Genomic DNA, 19548 nt, shown 5'->3' on the forward strand with positions numbered 1-19548 from the left:
AAAAAAAAATAATTGTTGCCAAGCTATAACACAGCATTTTATAAAAATCTTTATTTATCATTACCTATTACATTAATCTGTGTAATCATGAGTCGAAATTAGATTTTTTGAAATTTAACTGATATAATAAGTAAAAAGGAAAAATGTTGTTAAATATTTTTAGATATCCATCAAGGCATTATAAAATCGTATGATCTCTCAGATAACGAGATATCTAATATCTTGATTAAACAGCTTTAATTCAGTTAGAACTAACATATCCAGACGTCCAATAAAAACATAATTATATCGTGTTATAATAATGTCTTTTACCAACGATGGGACTGTTCATTAGTGAAGTTTGTTGATTTGCACGAATAATGCAATGCGTTTTAAATTAACATCAACTGTATACTGTACGTATATACAGGGACATTAGAATTGGGAAGGCTTAAATTTAAACGTTAATTTTCAATAAAGTAACATTCCTGACATTTCTGCACCGTAAGATAAGTATTGTACATATTCTACATATTGTACATATTATACATATTGTACATATTCTACAGATCAAAATAAGTAAAAAAGTTCGTATAAATGTATGTCCTAAAATGATTAGTTTCGGAGATAGTGGGTGTAAAATTTCATTTTTATTTCGATTTTTTCCAAATAATTTCTGAAGTAACGTATTTGGGATGCAATATTGGGATGAAAATTTGTATCTGGGAGTTTTATGACACAAGAAATTTGATTTTGATGTTAAAATTACTCCTATTTGTAGGGGGCGCCACCTACACGTGTTTTAACTGTTTTGAAGAGTAATAACTTTTCGACCGTACCTGTATAAAACCACCGACTAAAAAAATATCCATTTCGATGCCTTTTTATGTTAAAAATGTCTCTTTGTAAAAATCGCTACGAGCAACTGTTCTCAAGATATTTAGAATGGAAATAGTCAATACATGTCATTATTGACAAAAAATAAGCACACATTGAGTATAGTTATTTGACTGAAATAATAATTTTTATTTTTTAAACTAATCATAAGTTTTTCTGCGTAAAAATGACGATTAAACAGTTTCTTTTGAACTTTTGACACAAAAAGATTTTAAATCTATGATTTCAGTCTAATAACTATTTAGTCAACCCATGTTTAATTTATGTCTATGATGACAGGTATTGATAATTTCGATTCCAAATATCTCGAGAACCGTCACTCGTAGCGATTTTTACCAAGAGACCTTTTTTATGTAAAAAAAGTCGTGAATGTATATTTTTTTACTCAGTAGTTTTATACAGGTAGCGACGAAAAGTTATTTCTCTACAAAACAGTTAAAACCTTCGAATAAGAAGACTAAGAAAGGAGCATAATGCATAATGCTATCCATGTATTCATGCATGGTGGGCGGAAAAGCCACCATAAAAGCTCTCTAGGGTGGGGATCCTTGACAGTTCTGTTTGACGATTCATTTGACACATTTGAATTTGATTTGAAATTTTGTGGATTTGTCAGTCTTTACGGAGCTTATTTTATGTTATTTATTATTTATTCTACTACTGATAGTTGTATAAAGGTAGTAAATCTAGATGGAAATTGTGGCAGAACTTAAATTAACAGTGACACTATCGCGATTTATCGAAAAAGACTCTAAAATAGTTGGTTGTGTAACGTGCGGTAGATCTCGGCAAATGAATACATAAGTTAATAGATAAAGAAATTATTAGAACACGTTTCGTTAAAAAGGAAGAAATTAATGTAAGTTACAGAAATTAACAAGAGTAATTACTCAAAAGAAATTAACTTTAAAAAAACAGATTATAAATTGAAACCAAAAAATGAATGCTGAAATAAATATTGTTACAGAATTGTTTTAAATTTCCAGGACATTTTACCCAATGTTTAGAGAATGATCAGCTTTTACTCCAAACATTTAAAACAAAAACTGCACTTTGTGTAGTTTCTATGCAGGATATATTTGACTTTTTTTAGTACAAGAAGATTGTGACTTAGTTCCTTCTTGTCCTTCTTGAATATTTTTTAATAATAATAATAATAATTATTATATATTATAATAATTATTATATATATATATATATATATATATATATATATATATATATATATATATATATATATATATTATTAATTTTATTGTTAAGGACACATTTTTGTAAGAAATTTATATTGAGTTCTATGGAAAATATATTATATCTCTATTTTGTTTTAAGTAATTTGCATACTTATGTAACTTGGATGAACATAAAATATTGTCATCTGGGAATCTGTGTTCTGTTAATCCTCTATTATAATCCTCTATAATAATCAAAATTTTTATGAATCAACAGCATGAATCAACGACGTGTATTTTTTCGTAGGATCAAAGTTAAGCAGCTATTATTACAAGAATTGGCCGCCTGAAAATACCCCTTTTTTGATTTTTGGCTCGTTTAATTTGCGTTGAGGAACAAGATTTGCGATCCTGAATGATGATTACGAGCAACCTGTTAAACTGCAACCCGTTATCAAATTTCGCGATATCGTCTGCTGTTTATAAGAGGTGTTAAGGTAGTTAAAAAGTTGGAATCACGGATGCTATTTATCATACACGTTTGGGATATCTTATGCTGTTTACGCGGTATCGTTCGGCCTAGAACCGAATCGCCATCATGGACGTCGTTTACAAATATGCATGCGGGCCCAAGTTATCCCTACTGATTTCTTAATATCATATGGTCCCATTTCAGGTTCGGCTTTCTTCTAGGTCTCTTAATTCGTCGTGGGTACCATACTGTAATTATCTTTTGTGGTCCATCTGTTTTGTCTGTTCTTCTTGCCAGGTGTTCATTTGAGGGATTTGACTCTGTGGATGACATCTATTACCTAGGTATTTTGTAGTATCCACTCTATTCTTTCTTAACCCTTAACAGGCGTGGTCCGAAACTTTAGCACTCCATGCGTTGAGGAGTCCCTGGGACTCCAAAATATACAGGTGCGCTGTATTAGTGTTATCACAACATAATTTTTTTTTCGTTATATACATCGTTAAACACTTACAAGGAAATATATTTTTATTTTTACAGCCATATTATTTACAAAATAGAGTAAAAAAAGCAAACAAACCAAAAGTAATACAGTTTGTACAAAATGAGCATTTTACGTATCATTATGAGCATTATGAGCATCATCGTATTTTACAAAAAGGAAAATAAAAACAAAAACCATTACTCATTAAAAAACGCGATCACCAAGGTGAGAACTACAAAAAAAGAGAATGCAACCACCCCTAATGTAAAATTGCAAAAAATTGACAAGGGTTTAAAAACAAATACAGTATAGCTTTTATTTAGGAATCTTCGGTATTTTCTATGCATTGAACATACACTTTTCTTGAATATTTGATTGAACATAAATATTTTTAAATATTTTTTAGTTGTATCAGTTGTGTCACTGTCCTCTAAAGTTTCAGTAACCTCCATCCCATCTTAATCATCAGATTCATTGGCAGACATGTCACTCGCCATGTCGTGAACACTTGTGATAACATTTTCTGTTGTAACATGGCTCTCAGATTCTCCATCTTGGTCAGAAAACTCTTCCTCACTTTCATCAAACCATCTTAACATAGTTCCCTCAAAGTTAGGATCTGTGGCTTTAGCCACCTTTAATTTTTTAGACATAGTCACTAAATTGATATCATTACACTAACGGCGTCGCGGAGTCCCATGGACTCTAAGATGTTTGTTAGATGCACGTGATAACAGATCAAAGTCGTCTCAACATCCGACGGGTACCATCACCATAGGAAGCCAGTGCCGGTTTTACCTTAGCTACCGCCGGGTGCTAATTTTAAACAACGTCTCGTTTAGTGACTTAAAATAGTGACGTAAACAATTTTTTGAGATGCCACGCCCTAATCGTTATAATTTTGCATTATTACTATACACACCAATAGCATACAAAAAAAAAATTGGCGCCGGGAGGCACTTATAGCCGCCCATACTAAAATATGTTAATAAAAAGTTGGTAGGCAGTTTTCTTTTAGTTTCAAGGTAAAGGAATTTTTCCAATTTTTTGTTATCTCAAAAACTGCAACTTTGGCTGATTTTGATGTTATTACAAATTTTGTTGCAAATATTATTCCTAATCTTAAATTGAAAACCGCGTTTCGCTAGCTACTGTAATTTTGGAGTTACGATTTTTTAAAATTTTTAACCCCCCCCCATACCCCCTTATCAACCCCCCACCCCCACACCCACCAAAAACTAATGGCCAGATTCTCGGGTGCCACAGAATTTTTGTGCCAAATTTGGTTAAAATCGGTTTAGCCGTTTTTGAGTTATCGTGTGTATTTGTCACCATAAGGGTCAAGAAAATTCTTAAAATAATTCCGACGTTTGGAAACGTTGAAACCATATTATTGAAATGCAATCAATGCATCAAATATTTCGCATTTGACACGGAACATTCTTTGTCAAGAAAAATTATATTTTTTTTTTAACAGGACACATTCCTTACCAAAATATTGTTGATCTTGGTCAGATTGATAAACTAAAGCTAAGTCGTTGGCAGCATTTAATATGTTTTCATCCTCTAGATATTTTAATGAAAAAAAGAAATAGGAATAGCTTTATTGCAGTTTCATAAGCCTGTCCTCTTTTTTTCCAAATCACAAATAATTTGGTCTAATATTCTCTTTTTTTTTCGGTACATTTTTTATCGGCATTTCCCGGACGGGCGGCAGCGTTATAAAAGGTGCTGAATGCTGAATAATTGTTTTTTGTCGGCGGGCGAGCAAGCCCTCAAAGACACTTTTTTTAATAATTCTAGTTAGTACATAGTAGCCCATTTATCAATTAAAAATATATGTTTTAATCTTGCACTTTTTGAAGATTTAAATAACACTCTATTATTTCTAAATTCTTTGTGGATACCATGTAGTATCCACTCTAATCTTTCTTACTTTTTCGTGGGTACCATGCCTACTCATTCTACCCTCATGCTGTAATTCTTTTGTGGTCCATTTGTTGTCCGTTCTTCTTGCCAGGTGTCCATTTGAGAGATTTGACTATGTAGATGACATCTATTACCTAGGTCTTTTGTAGTATCCACTCTATTCTTTCTTAATTCCTCTTAGGTACTATGCTGTAATTCTTCTGTGGTTCATCTGTTATACGTTCTTCTAGTTAGGTGTCCATTTAAGGGATATGACACTGTGCATGACATCTATTACCTAGGTCTTTTGTAGTATCCACTCTAATCTTTTTTAACTCCTTAACTCCTCGTGAGTACCATTCTGTAATTCTTTTGTGGTCTATGTGTTGTCCGTTCTTATTGCCAGGGTCCATTTGAAGGATTTGACTCTGTGGATGACATCTATTACCTAGATCTTTTGTAGTATCCACTCTATTCTTTTACGATCCCTCTTGGTTATTTCCACTATTTAATAAATAACTGTCCGATATTACACCAGTCTGCAATCAATATTAACCGTACTTCATGAAATAAATTTCAAAAGTGATTAATGTTATCATGTAGAATGTAGAATGAGTAGGTGGGGTAATCACGGCGAACTAAAAGATCTATTGTGTCTTACTTTCTTAAGTTATAATTCATCATCGTACAGTCTATAACTCATCATACATTATGAGAATTTTCCTGTTGTAGGAGGGACTGTTTATTTTGTAGTTTTTCTTACAGTACAAGTGGCGAAATACCTATTGGATATTGGACTTTTTTGAAGATACCTAATTATATAAAATATTACCTCAAAGTGTTAATAGACACTTATATGATATTACTACCTATACTTTATCAATTGTAGAAATACTAATATTTTCGTTTCGCAAAAAATACCTAGGTAGATGCCGTTTACAACATGATAAATTACTGTCTTAAAATACTTTAAAAATAGAGATATGCCGGAAAATTAAAACTCTAATTCGCCACTATACATCAAAACACTTTACTTTTGCACCGGATGCGCGTTTCGCTGACCATGTTAGCATTATCAGCAGATAATTAATATTGTGATTTTTAATCATCAGTATTGTAATGAACTAGTGTTTTATTTTGCTGCTTTAACATCAAAAGTTTCAACTGTAGATCCGGACTAGTTTATATATTACTCAAGGGCATAACAAAAAAAGTATCAGAAGATCGAAAAAAAATGGTGTCAAAATTGGCCAGAAAATGAAACTTTCTTGTCATTTTATAAGTAAAATTATATGGCGAATGTCGTCATTGGAAATGTCAATTGTCTTGGAAATCGTCATTTCTAAGACAACTTATCATAAGGTACTTCATTGAGACTACTTGCTTTATTTTAATAAACTGTAGAGTAAAATCATATATTTTTGTTTGGTTTATAATATTTAAAATTTATGTTGGATTATCTAAGGTAATGTCGGCGATGCAACGGTATTGTCTGATATTGATTCGAAATTTTTAAACAGAGTATCTCTGTTTTATGTGTTAATATATAGTTGGGATATAATAATGGATATATTAAAGTATTAGATAAATTAAAAGTCTAAGGAATTTCGTACCACATGTCGATTGGCTTACTTAAATAACTCTATTTACCTAAGCATTACTTAATGCTTCTAATTACAAAATTTATCAGAGATTTTATAACGCAATTATAACACCTATTAAAATAAACCTATTTTTTCTAAATGAATAATGTTTAGATGAAAATACAACTTCGTTGATAAGGCTTAGTAGTTTGCGACAATATGTAATGACAAGACAAGTTATTTTTAATTGATATATTACGTTCTTTTTAGGGATGAATTAGATTCTAGATAATTGAAATAACCGATTAAGATAACGAAGCGTACACTAAATATGGCTGTGTCACCCCTTTTTGGTGTGTGGGATTATGTGGTGGTTGCAGTAGTTTTATTGATTTCATCTATGATCGGTATTTACTACAGGTTTACTGGAGGAAAACAGAAAACTGTACAGGTAAGATTTTTTTAAAGAAAATTTTATTCTTAAGGCCTATTTACAAAGTTAACTTATAAAAATGACTTTTTTGTTTCAACATTTTTTCAAATATTTTATTGTCTGGAAGATTCCCTTAAAACTTAATAATAATTTAGCATCAAAATTATAAAAAGCCGTACACTGTCACAGATAAAGTCCGCATGGAAATTTTTGTTTTTTTATTGTCTTAAGAGATAACCAATTTTTTCCCCCCGGTATATGTCAAATTTGACATTTCAAATAAGAAATGGTTAAAAATGGAGTTTCTGGCCGAATTTCGAAAAACTTTATTTGAAAAAGTTATTTATTCTTTATAGGGTCCGGCAATAGTGCGTCGGGCATCTGTAGCTGCTAGAATAAAAATCTTGGGAATTTTGTTAAAGTGCAAACTTAAAGTATGTACCAGGATGTATTTCAGGAAAATATTTTACCTTCTACAGGGCGGCTCAAAAAGTGTGAGTGGATCGGGATGATTTTTTTTTAAATCGAACACACTGTATATTATTGCATTTTTGTTTCCTGGATCACTTTACACAATCCTAAGATATGAGTAAATATATTTCTGTAGTTTCAGAGATATTAATAAATAAATAAAAAAATATATATTTTTCAGCCTTGCTTAAAAAAATTATTAAAAATACAAAGAATGTCCTGAAGTAAAAACTATATTAGGTATTTACTTTAAATTGTCTATATTTAGTTTGCTATAAATATCGTAATCTTAGATCATACAGGGTGTTCAAAATTCTATGGCAAACTTTCTAAAATATAAAATAATTTTTCTTCGTTATTTTAAATGGAACACCCTGTAGATTATTTTTTTTTTCTATTAGATGGAGAATTAAAAAATGAACATTTTTTGTATTTTGAGTATAAATCAAAATATTTAACGGTTTCGCAGATAATAGCAGCGCTATTTCATATGCCTCTTTCAACGGTAAAATACGAGAGAAAGTTCATTGAGTGGCTTTGATAAAAATTTACTGTGGAGAATGCCATATGAAATATAAAGCCGCGAATATCTGCGAAACGGTTAAAAATATTGAAATAGTCTAAATACAAAAAATGATCATTTTTTAATTATCCATCTATTAGACAAATCATGTACAGGGTGTTCCATTTAAAAAATCAAGTAAAATTATTTTATATTTTAGAAAGCTTTCCGTAGAATTTTGAACACCCTGTATGATTTAAGATTACGATATTTATAGCAAACTAAGTACAGACCTACTAACACACAGACCTACTAACAGACCCCTACTAAGTACGGAGAAGACCAACAGTTACGCTAATTAAATCGAAAAATAAAACCTGCATGTCGGCACGACAAGAACAAACAAATAAAAGACGTATGCGATGAGATATATTCAAGATAAATTTGGAAACACTACAAGTCTGGAAGAAATACTGCTTAGAGCTGTCTGGCGAAAACGCCAGCACTTCCGACAATAGTGTTGACCTTGGAAATGTAATCACAGAACCCGCCATACTAAGATCAGAAGTCCAAAGAGCTATAACTGGACTTAGGAACAACAAGGCTCCGGGAGTTGACAGTATTACCGCTGCGGTACTTCAGGCAATGTGAGAAGTCGGAATAGACCTTTTACATTTACTATGCAAACAAATTTGGGATACCGGCAATCGTACCTATCTTTAAGAAAGGATCACCACTAGACTGTAGTAATTACAGAACAATTATTGCCCTGATTCCCCATGCTAGTAAAATATCCTTAACCATTATCAACGAGCGTCTTAAATCCTTTCTCCTCCCGCAGATATCAGATGAACAAACAGGTTTTATCCCCGGAAAAGACACTAGAGAACAGATCTTAAATCTTCGGCAGATCATAGAAAAAGCCAGAGAATACAACATTGAGATGTACATGTGCTTCGTGGACTAATCCAAGGCATTTGATAAGGTAAAATGGAATAAACTCTGGACTATTTTACTAGAAATGGGACTATTTTATTAGAAAAAAACCTCACTTCATTTATTTGGTCAAACAGCTCTATGGGAAAAACAATGCTAAAATCAAAGCTAATAACACATTATCGAGTTGTTTCAAGAGTAACGCAGGTGTGTAAAGACAGGGATGTATACTCTCGCCAATCCTGTTTAATATCTACAGTGAATATATCATGCGTCGAATAATAGAAGAATGGAACGGTAGAATATCTGTGAGGGGCAGGAGGATAAATAACCTGAGATACGTGGATGGCGATACCGTGATTATAGCCGCCAGCAAAGTAGAGCTGCAGGAAGTTATGGCCGCACTGTGCTCTATTAGTGAAGATGGCTTGGAACTAAACAAACGGAAAACCAAGACAATGATTGTTGACCGCCTCTGCAACAACCAACCTGATGCCCGAACCGTGGCTGGATACGAGGTTGTTAGCCAGTTCAACTATTTAGGTTCCATGATAGCAAACTCTGGAGGATGCGAGGCTGAAATCAGGCGCAGATTGGCAATGGCGAGCAATGCAACAACAAAGCTGACTAAGATATGGATAAGTTCAGCAATCACCCGAAAAACTAAATTGCGCATTGCGAACTCTCTCATTTTCCCTATAGTATGGCTCTGAAACATGGACACTAAAGGAAAGTGATAAGCAAAGAATAAACGCCTTGGAGATGTGGGTATATCGACGGTTGCTGCGAATATCATTAACGGTTCATCGAACAAATATCTCCATTATCGAAGAACTAAAAATTGAGACACGTCTGGTTACCAAATTAAATCAGTCAATTCTCCGATATTTTGGCCATATTGTCAGGAGTGGCATCTCAATTGAGAGACTGATGGTGGAGAGAAAGGTAGAAGGAAGACGATCACGTGGAAGGTCAATTAAGAGGTGGGTAGACCAAGTCAAAACTCTAGTGGGCTACGACCTCCCCGAAGCCTCACATATGGCGCAGTGTCGAACAACTTGGGCCGACACACGATGTCACCATCCTCTCACGTAGGGTAAAGGACTGAAGAGAGAGAAGTACAGACCACCTAAAGTAAATACCTAATTTAGTTTTGACTGCAGGACAGTTCTTGTATTTTTAATATTTTTTTTAATAAAGGCTGGAAAATATATTATATATTTTTTATTTATTTATAACTATCTCTGAAACTACCAAAATATATTTACTCATATCTTTGGATTATGTAAAGTGATCTGAAAGGAAGTCAAAAATGCAATAATAGACAGGGTGTTTTATTTAAAAATTTATTTATTTATCGTATGGCTCGTACACATGGAGTAAAAATAATACAATATCTATAAATATAAAACAAAACATCAGAAAAGTACAAATACAACAATGTAAGGACGAACAGAGTGTAAAAAAGTATGTATATCAAATATTTACACTCATAGAACCAATCCAGCCGACTGCTGTCTGAGGAAGATCAAGGAAGTCATTTAGTGTGCCAGTGCGATAAGCCGTCATCTCGCAATCCTGCACTATGTGGCGGATGGTCTGGTTCCCCCTGCCGCAGCTGCCCAATGGATCAGCGATCTTTTTCCATTTATGGAGCGAGTCTCTACATATTCCGTGGTTTGAACGTGTCCTATTAGCGGTTTTCCAGACACGACGTGGTAGATCGAAACCAGCAGGTTTGTTATCAGGGTTTAGGCGAGAACTCACTTCTGGGGTAACTACTTGACATCACGAATGTTTCCATGTCTCGCTGATACTAAAGTCGTCATCACACAGCTTTTTGGCGGTCTTGACAGTAGGAAGTCTAGATTTAAGTCTACTCGACGATGCCGCAGTTATATCCTCGTGTATAGGAAGGTCAGTATGCGTCATAATTTTCTTGTACTCTCGAATTAGAGTCTGTTGCCTTCTGGGAGGTCTGCCACCTTTGAGCTAAAACCCACTTGGAATCGATGAGACATATGGAATTGATTTAAAAAAAGTCATCCCGATCCACTCACACTTTTTTGAGCCACCTAATAGAAGTTAAAATATTTTCCTGAAATACATCCTCGTACATACTTGGGTAGGTACTTAGGTTTGCATTTAAACAAAATTTCCACAGTTTCTTATTCTAGGAGCTACAGGTGCCCGAGGCACTATTACCGAACTTGAGAAACCAACCTAGAGTGTACCAATTTTCAGCCATCAAGATGAAAAATAAAATTTTGTGATTTTTAACCAATAGCAACCGATTCTAGTGGTAGAAGCAAAAATAACTAATGTTAGTTTGTCTGTTTGTTTAAACATTTACCTAAAGGTCATATGTTCAGTTTAATTAAAAATAGAGTTGTAAAATTAGCCAAAAAGTGATGCAAAGTATGAATAAATTTTTCAGATAGCATCATAAAATTCATATTTATACAGGCTGGGAACTTATTGGCATAATACTAAATTAAAAATGTATTTTTCATAGTATACTTATAGAATGGTTTGGTTAGATATTGCCCCTATCTGATCAAATTAAATTGAAGTATTATAAAAAATTGTTTAAATAACATAATACTATGCATCGGCCAAATATTTAAAAAAAAAATTGAAATTAAATTGGATAATCAAAGAGAAAAAAACTCTAGTACCTAATGATGTCACCTCAATATTTCAAATTAATATTTTATACAACAAAAATTTACTGTTCATAAAAAACTATTAATTTTTTCAAAACATTGAACTATGTGAGTACTAGATAAGTATTTGAATGAGAAACGGGCTCCTATCAAATATTTTTACTTCTATCATTAAACTCGGCTGCTATTGGTTAAAAATAACAAAAATATTGTTTCATCTAGATAGCTAAAAATTGGCATATATGCAAACTTACAAAAGAAATAATAGTTTCGCAACAAAGGAAGTAAATTTCTCAAGATATTTGTCGTAAAAAATAACTGTTTTTTGATTTAAAAAATATTTTTAGTTACTCTGTCTACGCGAATTGACTAGAAAAATAAAAACTATAGCCAGAAATAAAAATTGCCAAAGAACTAATCTTTAATTTTAAATTAATTTATTCTAAATTAAGAATTTGTAATTTATGTTGTATTCTCAATTAAATAATCTAATCAAAATAAAATGCAGTTTTAAAATGATATAGATGTTGAAATCACGGACATTTTAATCATCGATATTCAGAAAATAAAATAAAAATATGTTGTAGGTAGTACAACCCTCTTAATGTATGCGCATAACGATTTCTAACAACAGAGACACTGAGTTTCTAACTACAAAAATTTAGATGAATTTACCACAATACAAAAAGAAATTAAACATTCTGTACCCACGCCACGTCCTCCTAACCATATTACCAAACCTACTAACCATAAACCATGAGAAATTATCCTCAATTTATATAAACTGTTCTGACTAAAATTCAACTCAGAATTAAAATACACTTACCGGCACGAAAAACGGGCCTCTTAAAATTTTGATGTATTTTCAAGTTTAATATAAAGTTCCCATCTGTCAATAATACGAAGGAAAACAAAATGTTGATATTTTAGTGAAAGTTTGAAACATCCTCTGGAATATATTAGCAAAAGAAGTAATTTAAAAATCATTTTATCATCTACGTACGGTACGTCTTTTCTCGATAGTCTGTTTTTTTGATTCATATCAATAGCTTTATTTTTATTGGAGATATTACCTTTTCAATAAGACAGTAACGATTTACAGCAATTTTAGCATTGAAAGCATGCCTTTGCTTTTCTTCGTCAACACCCAACACCCTTCTAAAAAGTGTTTATTATTTGTGTAATATCAGTGTCACTGAAAACTCATATTATTGTTTATTGACGTTTACTTTAGTAGAGATTTAGAGATGGTTTTAAGTTCTGAAGTATCGACTTTAATTGATCATGGTAGAGATTAACTTCTCTGCTAGAGAGTAACTGCCCAACAGACAATAATAATATGATTTTTCAAAGAGGATTTCAAAAATGATTTTTAAATTCTCAGACCAAAAACAAAGGTATGGTTTGAATGTAAAAATATCTACTAAAAAATGCTAGTGTCCTCTTGAAAAGCAAATATCTAAAAAAAAACTATTGAGATGAACTAAAAAAACAAACTATCGATAAGAAAGATGAACACCTAGATGATAAAATAATTTTTAAATTCTTTGCTGTGTTAACGCACTCCATAGAGTGTTTCAAACTTTCACCAAAATATCAATAATTGGTTTTCCCTCGTATAATGACAGACAGGCAACTTTTATTTTTAATTTAAAAAGAGGTACTAAAAAGTCAAATAATTTACCTACAAATTGCTTAAAAAATCAGCAAAATTGGTGTACTAGAACACAATATACCGGGTGCGTCTCAAAAGTGACTCAACCCCTATATCTTTTTTATTTTTTCAGATAAAAAAACGAGCTTTGGTACGTTAGTTTATGATAAATTAGGATTAATTGACGTATTCAATTATTTTCGGTCACTTCCTGTTTCACCGGAAATGAATACAACTTTTGATTTTTAAATGGCACCCTCGATATTTTTTTACTTTATTCAATAGTAAATGATACTTTGATTAGATTGACATAATATATATGTCAACTTTTGGTATTTTGGTTTATTTGAAATTGTAACGACAATTTGGTTCATAACGAAAATTTGACTCGAAATACCAAGTGTGTGCAAGCGTGTTTTCCCAAATATACTAATGAACTACCTTTGTTTCATTTGAAAAAGTTGAGATATGATTAAAATATGATTTGGGCATCTTTTAACCGGCCAGGACAAGACACTAAAAACATTAGACGATGACATCTATTTTTCCAACGCTTCTTGATTCAAAAATTAGTGTTCCTAACACAACCATAGCACTCTAGATTAAAATTTAAAAGTACAATTTTTTTTAAGCGAGAATGTCAAAAGTTGACATATGATATACCATTCTATTCAGAGTGTCATTTTCTAGCGAATGAAGTAAAAAAAATACCGAGGGTGCCCTTTAAAAACCAAAAGTTGTAGTCATTTCCGGTGAAACAGGAAAGTGACCGATCGTTTTTTTTTATCTAAAAAAAATAAACAAGTTATAGTGGTGAGCCACTTTTGAGACGCACCCGGTATAAAAATTTAAAATACATGAAAATTTTAACGTCCCCGTCTAGAGGTGTATAGGTATTTATTTTTGGTATTTTGCGGTAAACTAATCCAATTGTTGTCAGTTTTAACTAAAAATATTTTCTTGAAATCACAGTCTTTGCCAACGTCACACACAGCACACATAGATACGCACAAAAATCCTATATAAATCTCTTGGAAATTTAACACTTCACATTTCACTTTTTTAAATTATTTTTACTAATATTATTATATGAAGAAGTTCTTCACTTATTGATTAATTTTTTGAACGTGGAGCTTAAAACACTTCTATTTATTAATTTGGTATGGTGCCTACCACTACTGTTTTACCCTCTTAAGTGAGTCCATTTTATATATACTATACCACCAACAGCTTCAGATTGCGTAAAAATTATCTACTTCCAAATTGAGAAGAATTGTTGAACAAGAGAGTTCTAGATATATCTAGTAATTTATCCAGTATCTTTTAGTAGGTCGAATCATAAAATTTGCAATTTGCGAATTAAAAGATATCAGCAGTAATAGTTATTAAATCGTTTATTAATAATATAATATATTATGTATTATCCTTTATATATACAAGGGTATTATTTACTGTTGAATTTTTGTATTATATTAAATTACTTGAGTCGGTTTTATTTAAGTAATCTTGCTAGTGCCGGGCTTAATAGCAAATTTCAACACTTTCAATCAGTGAAATATTTTGTTATGATAGTAAAAATCAGATAGCATGACATGAGTAAAAACGAAGGATGACTTATTCAAACTCATTAAAAGACACGTTTTTTTCAATGCTACCCTAGTGTTTACTAAAAATTTGTGGTACATTGGGGATACGCATATTTGGGATCAAAATAAGTTCATTGGACACAATTTATCTCTATACAAAAGTGCTTCGTTTGTTCGTTAGAAGGCATCAAACTTTAAAAAATAGACACATTTTTTTAGATATTTTATCATACCGGTGTTGACCCGAATGTATAATAGAGAGGATATATCCCTCTTTCTTTATTGCCTTATGCCTCCTTTATAATCCTACAGAAGGGCAGAATGTATCCAAACCAAACCAAACTAAAAAAACTGCAGTGAATGTGTTTCAGAGGCGGTATGTCAGACCACCACGTTATGGTGCGTCCAGACCTGACGAGACGAGAGCGAGACGAGCACGAGACATTCCAAGTGTGGACGGGTCTCGCGAGAGCCTCACGAAACAACCCACGGAGCCTCGTTGCTATCCGTCCCCTGTTGGTTTTTTGAGGGCCGAGATCAAAGAAAGTTCTCAGCTAAGTCTGCACGTGTTTTTGGTAGGCTCACTCGACTGCGAGATATTAGCTCTGATTTATGAATTTCGACTATTTATAATTATATAATCTCAAGTTTTTAAATGGTACACCGTATGTATTATCATTTTTTCTGATAGAATTGAAAATTTTGCGTCACTGGTAATTTTTTCCGTACCGAAATATAACATTTCTTTAAACAAATTGAATTATTACAAAATCTATTAATTTTAGATATATAATATCATATGCAAAAAAAGTTGTACGTAGAATCACAGATAACACATAATGTGTTATCTGTGGTAGAATCTAATAATAAAATAAAAAATACCTATACCTATTAGAAAATATTATGTTATATCTGCAACACTTTTTTGAAGTACCGTGTATACTCTACAGTAATGTTAAAATGTGCTTCCTAACCTTCCCAATAATTTTTTTATTTAATGTTTTGTTCTAAAAAAACGTTAAAAACGTATCATGTAAAAAACGTCGTGTCTTAAAACAAATGAAGGGATAAAGGGGAAAACAGCCAAAAGGGAAAAAAAAACGACCATTAATAAAATACGACGAACCAAATACCATGTTAAAGATACAAACATTTATTACTGTATGCGTTATTATTTGGCCATCGTTTGTTATATTCAATTACAATTTAATATGTGTTTGGCTTCCTTTCACTATGGTCCTACTCGGGGCGTATCTCGTGGCAGGCTTGCGTCATAAAATGGATAGAAAATGTCTCGCTCTTGTCTTGTTCTCATCTCGCGCTCGGCTCGTCAGGTCTGGACGCACCATTAAAAAAGGGTTAAAGATTACTCTCGTCTAATATCCAATTATTTTTGGAACTTATATACTTGGTGTTTTCAGGAATATCTATTAGCGGATAAGAACATGTCTATAACTCCAGTAGCCTTTTCCCTGATGGCTTCTTTTATGTCGGCTATCACATTGCTGGGCGTGTCCAGTGAGAATTATACTTATGGATTTCAGTTTATTGTCATTAACCTTACATATGGTTTTTTTACACCTGTAGCTGCATATTTATTTTTACCAATATTTTTTAAACTGCAAGCGACCAGTGCTTATGAGGTATGTATGTATTATTGTGCCGGTAAATCAGTAGTAAATGATTTATTTTGTTTCTGTAAATGTTATACTGGATGCGTCTCAAAAGTGGCTCACCCTTATAACTTTTTTATTTTTTTCAGATAAAAAACGAAATTTGATATGTCAGTATATGACATAAATTAGGATTGATTGACGTATTCAATTGTTTTTGGCTACTTTCTGTTTCACCGAAAATGACTACAACTTTTGGTTTTTAAAGGGCACTTTCAATATATATCTATTTTATTCGATAGAAAATGACACTCTGAATAGAATGAGATTTCATATGTCAATTTTTAAATTTTCATATGGTGCATTTTAAAATTGTAACATGAGGGTTCATAACGTCAACTTGACTCGAAATACCAAGTGTGTGGTTATTTGTAAAAATTGAATTATTCGTAAAAAATTGCGTTTTCAAAATATACTAATGAGCCACCCTCGTTCCATTTGAAGAAATTGAGATATGATTAAAAATACGATTTGGGCATATTTTAAACGGTCAGGACAAGACACGAAAAACTTTAGACGATCAAAACTATTTTTCCAAGGATCCTTGATTAAAAATTAGTGTTTTTAGCACAGCCGTGGCACTCTAGATTGCAATTTAAAATACGATTTTTTTTAAAGCAAAAATGTCAAAAGTTGACATATGATATGTCATTCTATTCAGAGTGGCATTTTCTATCTAATAAAGTAAAAAAATACCGAGGGTGCCATTTAAAAATCTAAAGTTGTAGTACTTTCCGATGAAACAGGAAGTGGCCGAAAAGAATTGAATGCGTCAATCAATCCTAATTTATGTCATGTACTAACATGCCAAATCTCGTTTTTTATCTAAAAAAAGTTACAGGGATGAGCCAATTTTGAGGCGCATCCGGTACAGAGCTGCAAGCTCACAGAAAACGTCTTTTTTTTATTTAAATCAGTTCTTTAAACATCCAAAACAGATCTTTAAGCATTCTGAAATCCCAGCGATGTTGAGCCCGTCACCCCAAAACCACCCCTACAAGGGGTAAAAATGGCCCTTTTTTTACTTTTTCTTCAATAACTCTAAAACGACGAATTTTAGGAAAAAAGTGACGAGTAAAAAATTGAAGAGAAGAAAATTTCCTACCACATAGGTAAAGAACCAAAATTTTTAGAATTTCAGTGGCGCAGGTGCAAATTTTTTAATTTAGGAGGATTGTTATAATAACCCACTATTCTGTGTTTAACTTCAAATGAAAGTATTTTTGAGATAAATCTCGAGACCAAAGAATTTATTAGGATACAAGTTCCTATAAAAACGATCTTTTTAATAAAGGTAAGTTACCAGTGGCGGAGATAATTTTTTTAAATGTGCGTTTTTTACTTTTTAAAAACATATTGAATAAGAAAAATTGCAGTTTTACCAACAATTTCCCATGAAATAGGTATATTGAAAAATTTACACCTTTAATAACAAAATAATAAAAACTTTAGCTCAAAAATAGGATAACTTATCTTAATGATAGTCCTCATTCACTTCCATATTTGTTGGGTTCATACATGTAATGCCATTGCATTGACCACATGCCATAGTGCCGTGCTTTTTTACAGCCTCCCGAAGAGCAATTGCAATTTTTTTTTCTAAAACCCATGTAGATCAATGGGCTGGTCTGAATGTATTGGATTCATCTCTCGATTTTTCAGATTCCAACCCCAATCTTGCGGTTTTTATAAGCGGTGGTAAATTGTTATTTAAGCAAGCCTGTACCCTGCGATATTTTCAGATCTGTTTTCTCAATACTATAATTATATAACATATCACTATGGTAAAAATGTCACTGTTGTTTTTGATGGCTATGAAGAGATACAGACCAACATTGTGGAGCAGAATTGCAGATCTGCAGGTAAAAAAATGGTACCAATTATTGTATCTTTCTCGAATTTATCTGCAGTGAAGTTACCAAAGGCAGATTTTTTGTCAAACAACACCAACAAAAGCAACTTTGAAAATAAAATCAATGTTAAATTCGCTGATGGTGATGTTGATACTCTTATGTAACTACAGCGGTCGCAATAAGTGACAATTTACCAGAAGGGACCGTAGCAGTAGTTCGCGAAGGCAGATTTGAAGGCGAAGATTGAAGGCGAAGATACGGACATTATAGTGTTACCTACTGATTCTTTATCGCCACAAGAGACTGTCTATGATTCGTCCGGAAAAGGTGTCAAAACCAAATAAAATAATCGACATATCGGCCTTACAACAAAAATTGGGGGATCTGAAGAATGTGATTCTTACTTACTTCTTCTTGTCCACGCTATATCTGGTTGTGACAAACCTGCACTATGGCATGTAGCCAATTCAATGGCATTACACGTATCAACCCAACAAATGTGGAAGTGAATGAGGACTATCCTTAAGATAAGTTATCCTATTTTTGAGCTAAGGTTTTTCTTATTTTGTTATTAAACGTGTACATTTTTCAATATACCTATTTCATGGGAAATTATTGGTAAAACTGCAATTTTTCTTATTCAATGTTTTTAAAATGTAAAAAACGCACATTTAAAAAAATTATCTCCGCCACTGGTAACTTACCTTTATTAAAAAGATCGTTTTTATAGGAACTTGTATCCTAATACATTTTTCGGTCTCGAGATTTACCTCAAAAATGCTTTCATTTGAAGTTAACAGAATGGTGGGTTATTAAAACAATCCTCCTAAATTAAAAAATTCGCACCTGTGCCACTGAAATTCTAAAAATTTTGATTCTTTACCTTTATTTTAGGAAATTTTCTTCTCTCTTCAATTTTTCACTCGTCACTTTTTTCCTAAAATTCGTAGTTTTAGAGTTATTGAAGAAAAAGTAAAAAAAGGGCCATTTTTTCCCCTTGTAGGGGTGGTTTTGGGGTGACGGGCTCAACGGTTCATCGCTGGGGTTTTAGAATGTTTAAAGATCTACAAAATGAAGGTCCATGCAAAATTGCAGCTTGTCTCTAATTTGTTGAACCTCGGCCTGTATAGTGTATAGGCTCTGGTCTAAAAGGTTTAATAAGATTTAAGTCTTTCGATAAAAGGCTTAAGTCAGATTTTTACATATTTCTATGATACATTTTTTTTTCTCCGCTTTAATAATCCCAAAAATTTAATTCGTATCTTTTTACGATTACACG

At 32.3% G+C, this 19548-nt stretch overlaps 1 protein-coding gene across 4 annotated transcripts in view; it reads left to right on the plus strand.

The window, feature by feature from the left end:
* Positions 1 to 19548, plus strand: part of LOC115877944 (putative sodium-dependent multivitamin transporter) — a 68362-nt gene that overhangs the window by 22225 nt on the left and 26589 nt on the right. For 2 of the 4 annotated variants that reach the window (XM_030894301.1, XM_030894296.1), the window contains exons 2-3: positions 6766 to 6946; positions 16165 to 16386. In XM_030894301.1, the coding sequence (XP_030750161.1) occupies positions 6827 to 6946; positions 16165 to 16386 (342 nt within the window). In that variant the 5' untranslated portion in view covers positions 6766 to 6826. Of the gene's footprint in view, positions 1 to 273; positions 396 to 6701; positions 6717 to 6765; positions 6947 to 16164; positions 16387 to 19548 lie in introns of those variants that run through there. The other 2 variants (XM_030894310.1, XM_030894306.1) reach the window with 2 other exon arrangements.

Source organism: Sitophilus oryzae, unplaced genomic scaffold, assembly GCF_002938485.1.
Source record: "Sitophilus oryzae breed Bouriz unplaced genomic scaffold, Soryzae_2.0 scaffold_1062_pilon_pilon, whole genome shotgun sequence".
Classification (NCBI taxonomy): Eukaryota; Metazoa; Arthropoda; class Insecta; order Coleoptera; family Curculionidae; genus Sitophilus; species Sitophilus oryzae.